Source organism: Cinclus cinclus, unplaced genomic scaffold, assembly GCF_963662255.1.
Source record: "Cinclus cinclus unplaced genomic scaffold, bCinCin1.1 SCAFFOLD_32, whole genome shotgun sequence".
Classification (NCBI taxonomy): Eukaryota; Metazoa; Chordata; class Aves; order Passeriformes; family Cinclidae; genus Cinclus; species Cinclus cinclus.
In genome coordinates this window covers 3802622-3813629 of record NW_026912098.1, presented here as the reverse complement: position 1 = coordinate 3813629, position 11008 = coordinate 3802622, and the positions used below count along the sequence as shown (strand labels likewise).

At 50.3% G+C, this 11008-nt stretch overlaps 2 protein-coding genes across 2 annotated transcripts; one reads left to right on the top strand and one right to left on the bottom strand.

Moving 5' to 3' along the window:
* Positions 1–211: 211 nt before the first annotated feature.
* LOC134057408 (olfactory receptor 14J1-like) lies at positions 212–4105 on the bottom strand. Its single transcript, XM_062514396.1, has 2 exons — positions 4054–4105; positions 212–819 (listed from the first exon to the last, which is right to left on the bottom strand). Exons 1-2 carry the CDS (start codon positions 4103–4105, stop codon positions 212–214), a joined length of 660 nt encoding a protein of 219 aa, XP_062370380.1.
* A 3411-nt stretch (positions 4106–7516) lies between these two features.
* On the top strand, positions 7517–8104 carry LOC134057407 (olfactory receptor 14J1-like). The gene has a single exon (XM_062514395.1). It carries the CDS (start codon positions 7517–7519, stop codon positions 8102–8104), a length of 588 nt encoding a protein of 195 aa, XP_062370379.1.
* The last annotated feature ends 2904 nt before the right edge of the window (positions 8105–11008 follow it).

Here is an 11008-nt window from a genome sequence, read left to right as displayed (position 1 = left end):
AAATGCCAAGGGAACAAACTTTCTGAAAGTCTTTTTATTTCAATACAAAAGGGAGATATTAAGGCATTTATGCTAAGAGAAATAATACAGGATTTTACAAATGACACTGCAATAGTAGAAAAAGAATCAGAAAACAGACCAACAAAAATTTGGGAAAATGCTTTTAAAAGGCTAAGCTTGTAATGCTCAGCAGTACAAGAGAGATAGTTTATTATTTCTGAATTGATCCAATCATCAGTTTCCTCAGGGCATCCTTGAGCTCCTGGTTCCTCAGGCTGTAGATGAGGGGGTTCAGGGCTGGAGGCATCACTGAGTACAGAACTGACAGGGCCAGATCCAGGGATGGGGAGGAGATGGAGGGGGGCTTCAGGTAGCTAAATGTGCCAGTGGTGATAAACAGAGACACCACAGCCAGGTGAGGGAGACAGGTGGAAAAGGCTTTGTGCATTCCCTGCTCAGAGGGGATCCTCAGCACAGCCCTGAAGATCTGCACATAGGAGAAAACAATGAACACAAAACAACCAAAAGCTAAACAGGCACTGAGACCAAGAAGCCCAAGTTCCCTGAGGTAGGAGTGTGAGCAGGAGAGTTTGAGGATCTGGGGGATTTCACAGAAGAACTGGCCCAGGGCATTGCCATGGCACAGGGGCAGGGAAAATGTATTGGCTGTGTGCAGCAGGGAATAGAGAAAGGCACTGGCCCAGGCAGCTGCTGCCATGTGGGCACAAGCTCTGCTGCCCAGGAGGGTCCCGTAGTGCAGGGGTTTGCAGATGGACACGTAGCGGTCGTAGCACATGATGGTCAAGAGGAAATACTCTGCTGAAATGAAGAACGCAAAGAAAAACACCTGAGCAGCACAAGCAGAGTAGGAGATGTTGTTGGTGTGCCAGAGGGAATTGTGCATGGCTTTGGGGACAGTGGTGCAGATGGAGCCCAGGTCAGTGAGGGCCAGGTTGAGCAGGAAGAAGAACATGGGGGTGTGCAGGTGGTGGCCGCAGGCTACGGCGCTGATGATGAGGCCGTTGGCCAGGAGGGCAGCCAGGGAGATGCCCAGGAAGAGGCAGAAGTGCAGGAGCTGCAGCTGCCGCGTGTCTGCCAATGCCAGCAGGAGGAAGTGCCTGATGGAGCTGCTGTTGGACATTTGCTGTGTCTTGGCATGGAGACCTGTATAAAAAGAAATCATGGATCAGTTCAGACTGGAGATGACTTGAAATATCCCAGCCCAGCTTGGTGTCACTTTCCCCCCACTGCCTGCCCAGGGCTCTGCTGCCTGGAGCTCTCCCTGCCAGCTGCTGCTTCCCTGTGCCCAGGGCTGGGCCCTGCCAGTGCTGCCAGAGCCCAGCCCAGCCCTGGGGGCTCAGCTCTGCCCTGCAGACCCCTGCCAGCACAGGGCACTGCCAGGGCCAGCTCTGCCTCTGCAGGCTCTGATGGCAAAGTCAGAGCAACCCAGAGGAGGCTGGAAAGGCAACACTGATCGTGCCTGTAAGGGACCCTGTGCTGATTTCTTTCTTTGCCTGGTTTATTCAGACCTGAAAGAAATTGTTCTTATTGTTCTCAACCTGAACACACATATGAATATCAATGTTCAATTTTCCATCTAGGCAACCCTGAGCAGTAGATTATAAAATCAGGATTTTCCCTTTTATGCAGCCCCTGACTTGCTGTGCTCCCTTTATAATCTATTTGGAAATGTTCTGTAGTTAAATGTCGTGCTGGAGTCAGTCCTGATCAATGCACCATCCTCACCACACAAGGAGAACACTTCCAAGTCTCACCAGCTGTCTCCTTCCACCCAGACCTTGTCCCCCAGTGCTGGCAGCAGCTCCCAGGGCTGGCTGAGAGCTGTCCCTGGCAGGCAGCAGAGTCCCTGCCCAGCACAGCACCCTGGGCTGCAGGACCCTGCTCTGCAGGACAGCCCTGGGCACCCCTGGCTGCTCTACAGGAGAGAGAATCAGAGAATGTACTCACAGAGTCTGTGGGCATTGGGATGTTCCAGCTTTAGGAGATCCCTGCAGGAGCTGCAGCTGCATTGTCCTGCAGCCAGAGGCTTCCTGTGTCCAGGGCTGGGAGTGATTCTGCCCCAGGCACTTGTGAGCATCTTCCCAGCCCTGACTGATTGAAGATCTCTGTGCTGTGCCTGGTGTGGCTGCAGTCAGTGCCCTCAGCCCTGCTGGGCTGGGAGAAGAGCTGCAAATCAGCAGAAAGGTCTTTTTGAAGCTTTTCATGGTTGCCAGGAGCTGCCTCTGTGTTAGGAGCCCAGCCCAGCTCACTAGCAGAGACACAGCACAAGGACTTTAATGACCCTCTTGAGGCTTTGATGCTGTTTACATCAGACACAGTCCCCCATACTGTGCTTAAAATCTTCACAAAAACCCAAAGTGATATTCAAACTGCAAAGTTTCTTGAAGTTTTAACAGACTCCAGTAAGGAACACAACTGAGAAAATGTCCCCATGTTCCAGTTAGAGCAGAACAATGGAGGCAGTGATGACAGGTGGGGACAAACAAGGGAAAGGTGTCTGTGATGCTGAGCAAACCTGGATGTGTCTCAGCAATGCCAAGGGCCAAGGGCTGAGCCCCAGCCCCTGGCAAGGCAGATCCTGTCCCTCCCTCCTTGCTCAGGGCTCTTCCCGGGGCACTGGGCTCTGGGGATGTGCAATGCCAAGGGCAGCACCATGGGGCGGCCCCTGCCAGGCTGCTGAGCAGGGACAAGGAGGCAATGAGGCCCCAGCCCTGCCATGGGATGGAAATTCCTTTCTCCTCGTGTCCTGTCTGTGCTCTCCTCTGCTCTCTTCAGTCTCCACTCCTCTGGGCACAAAGCTCCTTTGTCCCTACATAGTGGTCGTTTGTTTGTAGCCTCCAAACACCATCTTGAGAGATTTTTGGGCCCTCTCAACGTTGCTGGCAAATTAAAACATTCTTCTCATAATCTAACCAAATCAACAGAGGGCAAGACAGCCAAATAGTTGTGTCCTGGATACTTTTGTCTGGGCACAATTCTTGGCTCGCGCCTACATACCAAAATGATGGTCCCCATTAAATTTTAAAAAAATTGTAAGTTTGGTCTGTCTCAATATCAGTGGTTAATTCTCCCTTTGCAGCTTCAGGGAATGAAGCCATGTTACCCCAGTTCGCTCCCCCAAATTCATGTTTATTTATATTTTCAGACCCTGCGGCTGTAGGGTGTCCTTGAGTTTCAGGCCTGGAGGAATTGTTTTGCCTGATCAAAATGTGAAGATGGTAAACTGACATTTTCTATGGCATTTAGAGGTATGCACTGATGCAGTACAGGATTTGAAAAATACCAAGGCTAAAAGCTTAAGGCATCACAGTTGTCACTGAACCAAGGGGCCACTGTGACACTTTGCAGCCCCACGAAACCAAGGAGTCCATTGTGACACTGCAGGGCCCCATGGAACTAAGGAATCATGGAACAGTGTGGGACCCCATGGAACCAAAGGTCCATTGTGACACTGGGGCCTCATGGAATCCTGGAGGCCATGAGGACACTTTGAGGCCTCGTTGAATCGAGGGGCTCTGAAGGGATTCATGGAACCAAGGAGACCCTTGTGACACTGTGAGTCCCCATGGAACCAAGGGTTCATTTTGGTGGCACAAGGCACCAAGGAGACCCCTGTGACACTGCAAGGCCACATGGGAGCAAAGAACCACTGTGACACTGTGGAGCCCCTTGGAAACAAGAGGGCAGTGTGACACAGCTGGGTCTCATGGAACCAAGGATCCAACATGACACAGCCATTGTGATACTTCAGGGCCCTGTGGATCCAAGGGAACATGGAACAGGTCTGGTTGGATTGGCCTGACTGCTCCAACTGCCCTTGGCATGTCAAGGGTCTCTTCTCGTGTTGCCATGAAACACTTGGGCTCTGGGATTTCCTTCGAATGGAAAAGAACTGTCCTTCTCATTCAAGCATCCATGGCCAAAATTAGATTCCCCTTCCAAAATTCCCAAAATCCAGGGAAAGCTCGCAGACAAAAGCTGCCATTACCAACAAGTCTGGCTGCCCTTGTCTTCCTTAGAGCCAGCTCTCACCTTCCTTCAAACCCTGGGGCTCAGTGCTTTCCTTCCTAAGGAAAAGAACCATCCCTCCTGTACAAGCACCCAAGGCCAAAATGGGAACTTTTCCTCCCAGATTTCTATCCTCAAGGGTTTCTCCCAGAAAATGCTGCTAGCACAGATAGGTCTGTCTGGTCTTGGCCTCTGCTGACTGAAGTTTGTCAGCCCCTGAAACACTGGGGCTCTGTGGTTTCCTTTCTGTGCAGACCATTGTGATATTGAGGGGCCCCATGGCACCATGGAGACAAATGTGACACTTTCAGGACTTGTGAAATGACACTTTGTGACACCATCAAAACCCCTTGGAACCAAGTTCATCACTGTGGCACTGCTGGGCTGCATGGTGCCAAGGGGCCGGTGTGAAGCAGCAGGGCTGTGTGGAACCAAGAGGCCATTGTTGCATTACAGGGCCTCGTGCAGCCAAAGGGGAACTGTGATCCTGCAGGGCACCGTGGATCCATGGAGAACATTGTGGCATTGCAAGGCCCCATGGAATCATGGAGACCATTGTGACACTGTGGGGTCCCATGGAACCAAGGGGTCATGGAACAGCTCTGGTGACTGGGACTCCCACAGATTACCTGGCAGGTCTGGCAGAATTTAGCATGTCAAGGGCTGCCTCTCATCTGCCCTGGAGCACTGAGACTTTGTGATTTCCTTCCTATGGAAAAGAACCATCTGCGTTTCCTGTAACCCATAGCTGAAACTGGAGCTCCCCCTAAAACTTCCATATATAAAAGGGTTACTCTAAGGCAAAAGATACAAGACCAGACCGCTCCAGCTGGCCTTGGCCTCCGGTGGTGAATGCTCATTCGCCCCAGAAACACTGGTGCATACTTCCTTCCTTTCTAAGGAAAAAAACCTAGCTTCTTGTCCAGATGCAATGGCTAAAATTGGCCTCCAAAATTCCATGTATCCAAGCATAGCTCCTAGAAAGTATTAGGCAGAACAGAGAGATCTGGCTGCCTTGGTCCTCTGTTTTTTTCAGTAGACTATGAACAGAATGTTTTCAATTGCAAACAACTCTAAGAGGGCCCAGAAATCACCCAAGGTTGGTTTTGGAGGCTTTGGGCACATGACCACAATATAGAGACAAAGGAGCTCTGTGCACGATGGAGTTGAAACTGAGGAGAGCAGAGGAGAGCCCAGACAGGACCCAAGGAGAAAAGAATTTCCCTCCCAGAGTAGGGCTGAGTGCAGCACGTCCCCCAGAAGGAATCTGGAGGAGCCCAAGGCTTTGTGTGTGCAGGCAGAGGCAGGCAGGACGCAGAGCTGTCAGCAAAGGAAGGGGCCAGCCAGGTGGGGCAGCCGGGGGATGAGGACAGCCTGCAGGGACAGAGGGGCAGGGCATGGACACCGTAGGACAGCCTGGGCTGCAGAGGGCACAGGGATGGGCAGCAGCTGAAAGGCCCTGCCAGAGCCAAGTGCTGCAGCACTTTGGCCATGGCTGCTGGCCCTGGGCCCTTGGCCAGCAGGGGACAAGTGAGCCTTGCTGTGCTGGGGCCTCATTGCCTCCTTGTCCCTGCTCAGCAGCCTGGCAGGGGCCGCCCCATGGTGCTGCCCTTGGCATTGCACATCCCCAGAGCCCAGTGCCCCGGGAAGAGCCCTGAGCAAGGAGGGAGGGACAGGATCTGCCTTGCCAGGGGCTGGGGCTCAGCCCTTGGCCCTTGGCATTGCTGAGACACATCCAGGTTTGCTCAGCATCACAGACACCTTTCCCTTGTTTGTCCCCTCCTGTCATCACTGCCTCCAGTGTTCTTCTCTAACTGGAACCTGGGGACATTTTCTCAGTTCTGTTCCTTACTGGAATCCATTAAAACTTCAAGAAACTTTGCAGTTTGAATATCACTTTGGGTTTTTGTGAAGATTTTAAGCACAGTATGGGGGACTGTGTCTGATGTAAACAGCATCCAAGCCTCAAGAGGGCCATTAAAGTCCTTGTGCTGTGTCTCTGCTAGTGAGCTGGGCTGGGCTCCTAGCACAGAGGCAGCTCTTGGCAACCATGAAAAGCTTCAAAAAGACCTTTCTGCTGATTTGCAGCTCTTCTCCCAGCCCAGCAGGGCTGAGGGCACTGACTGCAGCCACACCAGGCTCAGCACAGAAGCACAGAGATCTTCAATCAGTCAGGGCTGGGAAGATGCTCACAAGTGCCTGGGGCAGAATCACTCCCAGCCCTGGACACAGGAAGCCTCTGGCTGCAGGACAATGCAGCTGCAGCTCCTGCAGGGATCTCCTAAAGCTGGAACATCCCAATGCCCACAGACTCTGTGAGTACATTCTCTGATTCTCTCTCCTGTAGAGCAGCCAGGGGTGCCCAGGGCTGTCCTGCAGAGCAGGGTCCTGCAGCCCAGGGTGCTGTGCTGGGCAGGGACTCTGCTGCCTGCCAGGGACAGCTCTCAGCCAGCCCTGGGAGCTGCTGCCAGCACTGGGGGACAAGGTCTGGGTGGAGGGAGACAGCTGGTGAGACTTGGAAGTGTTCTCCTTGTGTGGTGAGGATGGTGCATTGATCAGGACTGATCCCAGCACGACATTTAACTACAGAACATTTCCAAATAGATTATAAAGGGAGCACAGCAAGTCAGGGGCTGCATAAAAGGGAAAATCCTGATTTTATAATCTACTGCTCAGGGTTGCCTAGATGGAAAATTGAACATTGATATTCATATGTGTGTTCAGGTTGAGAACAATAAGAACAATTTCTCTTAGGTCTGAATAAACCAGGAAAAGAAATAAATCAGCAGAGGGTCCCTTACAGGCACCATCAGTGTTGCTTTTCCAACCTCCTCAGGGTTGCTCTGACTTTGCCATCAGAGCCTGCAGAGGCAGAGCTGGCCCTGGCAGTGGCCTGTGCTGGGAGGGGTCTGCAGGGCAGAGCTGAGCCCCCAGGGCTGGGCTGGGCTCTGGCAGCACTGGCAGGGCCCAGCCCTGGGCACAGGGAAGCAGCAGCTGGCAGGGAGAGGTCCAGGCAGCAGAGCCCTGGGCAGGCAGTGGGGGGAAAGTGACACCAAGCTGGGCTGGGATATTTCAAGTCATCTCCAAATCAAACTATTCCATGATTACTGTTCTTACAGATCCCCATGCCAAGACACCAAAAATGTCCAACAGCAGCTCCATCAGGCACTTCCTCCTGCTGGCATTGGCAGACACGCGGCAGCTGCAGCTCCTGCACTTCTGCCTCTTCCTGGGCATCTCCCTGGCTGCCCTCCTGGCCAACGGCCTCATCATCAGCGCCGTAGCCTGCGGCCACCACCTGCACACCCCCATGTTCTTCTTCCTGCTCAACCTGGCCCTCACTGACCTGGGCTCCATCTGCACCACTGTCCCCAAAGCCATGCACAATTCCCTCTGGGACACCAACAACATCTCCTACTCTGCATGTGCTGCTCAGGTGTTTCTGCTGGTCTTCTTCATTGGAACAGAGTTTTCCCTCCTGACCATCATGAGCTACGACCGCTACGTGTCCATCTGCAAACCCCTGCACTACAGGACCCTCCTGGGCAGCAGAGCTTGTGCCCACATGGCAGCAGCTGCCTGGGCCAGTGCCTTTCTCAATGCTCTGCTGCACACAGCCAATACATTTTCCCTGCCCCTGTGCCATGGCAATGCCCTGGGCCAGTTCTTCTGTGAGGTGCCCCAGATCCTCAAACTCTCCTGCTCACACTCCTACCTCAGGGAACTTGGGCTTCTTGGTCTCAGTGCCTGTTTAGCTTTTGGTTGTTTTGTGTTCATTGTTTTCTCCTATGTGCAGATCTTCAGGGCTGTGCTGAGGATCCCCTCTGAGCAGGGAATGCACAAAGCCTTTTCCACCTGCCTCCCTCACCTGGCTGTGGTCTCCCTGTTCCTCAGCACTGCCTTTTTTGCCTACCTGAAGCCCCCCTCCATCTCCTCCCCATCCCTGGATCTGGCCCTGTCAGTTCTGTACTCAGTGGTGCCTCCAGCCCTGAACCCCCTCATCTACAGCCTGAGGAACCAGGAGCTCAAGGCTGCACTGTGGACACTGATGACTGCATGGTTTCAGAAACTGTGAACTTTGCCAATTTCTGTGAGTTGCCATTTTCTCCTAGTCAGTTGTAATATGAGTAATTTTTGAGAATTCTTTTTTTTTTCTTTCTTGACGAATGTTTTTACCTTTGTTTTAGTCTAATAATTTGTGCACAAAATCACGTCTATATTTGTGATATTTTTTTGTCTCTCCACCTTTTCTGTGGCCCCGGACTCTGTCCATGAGGGGCTCTGTTCTCTGTAGCTTTAAATGAACTAAAGGATCTCCCCAATTTTTTTTTTTTTATTGGGGATCTCATTTCTTTGAAGCTTCCTTCTGCTCCCTTCTCTAGAGCTGCAGCAGCAATATCTGTGTGCAGAGGTGGGGGCAGGTCAGGGGTGGCACAGCAGCTCGGCTCCTGATGGTCACACCATTCCTCATCCATTAATATTTTTACAGCAAAAAAAACTTTACACTACTTTAAAAAAAATACTATATATATACAAGTCATAGTAAAATTACACAAAATACCATAACAAAACTACAAAAAAATTATTAAAAAAAGCACAAAAAACCCCCCAACAAAATTAATATAAATCATAGTTTAACCATTCCCCATAACCATACCCCACCCTCTTATCATCTCTTACCAAACTAATAATAGTACTAATTTTAAATTATCATTTAAACCTTATATTCTTAACAAAATAATTACTATTATAAAAATCCACCTAAAAACTACCCATTTAATACTCATCCAAACTAGATATAAACCAAAAAAAAACCCCCAATCTTAACTAAAACTCGAATTCTAAAGCATCAAAAATTACAACAGTTCAATAAACAAAATAAAAAATAATAAAACAAAATGCAATCAATATTTATTCACCAAACCTAATTCACAACAACAAAAAAACCCAAAATGTATATTTCCCAAAATTTAAATACAAATATAAAACCTAACTACAAACATGAAATCTAACTACAACCATCCAATAAAATAAACAAAAAATAAAAAATCCTAAATATTATATAACAAATATATAAATATACATCAAAACACCAAAAAAATAAAAAACCTTCATCCACACAACGACTAGAAAACAAAAAAAACCATAACAACACACCACACATACACAAAACACAACAAAAAAGATACAAAACACAAAAAATTAAAAATATATAAATCAAAACTATCAAATAAAAAATCATGAACCATTAATAAAACAAAAGTCCCCAACCACCCAACACTATTTTACTTACTATCACTTATTAAATAAATTATACTAAATCTAATCAAATTTAATTCTATCAATTCCTATAACTCACTTATAACACAGGCCAGGTGCCATTGCCCACCTGGGCACACTGCTGGCTCATGTCCACCCTGCTGTCCATCACTGCCCCCAGGTCCCTTTCTGCCTGGCCCCTCTCCAGCCACTCTGTCCCCAGCCTGGAGCACTGCAGGGGTTCTTGTGGTCAAGGTGCAGGGCTCTGCACTTGCTCTTGTTAAACCACACCTTGGTGGATTTGGGCCCTGGATCCAGCCTGTCCAGGTCCCTCTGCAGAGCTCTCCTACCCTCCAGCACATCCACACTCACACCCAGCTTGGTGCCATCTGCACATTTGCTGATGGTGCACTGTGCTCCCTTCTCCACATCATCAATAAAGATGTTAAACAGGACTGGGCCCACACTGATCCCTGCAGGACACCACTGCACACACGCTGCATGTGGCACCATTCCCCACCACTCCCTGGGCCCTGATGTCCATCCAGTTCTTAGCCCAGGTACGGGTGAACCGCTCCAAGCCACAGGCTTCAGCTTTTCCAGGGAATGCTGTGGGATGGGGTGTCAAAGGCTAAAGTTCAAGTAGACAACATCCCCAGCCCTCCCTGTATCCACCAGGCCCTGTCAGAAAACTCCTGGTGGGCAGGAGCTGGGCAGGAGGCAGCCGTGTGCCCTGGCAGCGAGGCAGGGCAGGAGCACCCAGGGCTGTGGGACCAGGACATCAAGGACGTGGATTATCCAGGGCACTGGGGCCTGGTTTGGGTTGCCCAGGGCAGGAAAGATGTCTGGCAGCTGGAGCAGGGTGAGGGAAGGGCCTCCAAGGTGGGGCTGGAGCCCTTTGGCTGTGAGCAGAGGCTGAGGGAGCTGGGCTTGTCCAGCCCGGAGCAGGGAAGGCTGAGGGGCTCCTCATCCCAGCCTGGCAGTGCCAGCCAGGAGCTGATGGAGAACACAGAGCCAGGATCTTCACCAGGGGGCTCTGGGGGAGACAAAAGACAATGGGTGGAACGGGAAAGAGGGGAGATCAGACAGGACATGTGGAAAAGTCTTGTTCCCATGGGCTCAGACAGGTTCTCAGATAATGCCCTATCACTCTTCTTTTGGATAATCAAATTCTGATCACATCTGGCCTTAAACCACTTGGTCTGACCCAGTTTCTGACAGCTTGGGCTGCAGACTTGCTGAGGTCCCTTCCATCCTCAGCACCTTGATGATCCTGGAACAATGCTGCGCTCGATTTTGGAATGGGCCAGAGCAGATTTTTATGGGACAGGAGCCCTCTGGGGGTGTAGGGAACCTGACACTTGCAAGGTGCATGAACACATCTCACTAGCTGGGGCATTTGAGTACTTGAAGAAATATCCATGTCTTCCCACCAGGAGAGAACAGAAATTTCCTGGATATGTACTGATGGCAGGAGAAGAAATCCTGCACTTCCCCTCTACCTGTGTTACTACTATGCTGTGTATTATTTCATGTCCCTCTCCATTTGGGTGTTACCCGCTCTCCTGTTTAAATGGCCATGTCTAAGGATATCTTTTCACTAGACAAGATGGTTCTATGGCCTTCCCATTTCTCCCAGATTTCCTTCTCCAGTTGCACTCTGATAATTTCTCATCAGTCTGAGTTGTGTTTTCATTAGTAATAGAATCACCCTTTATAA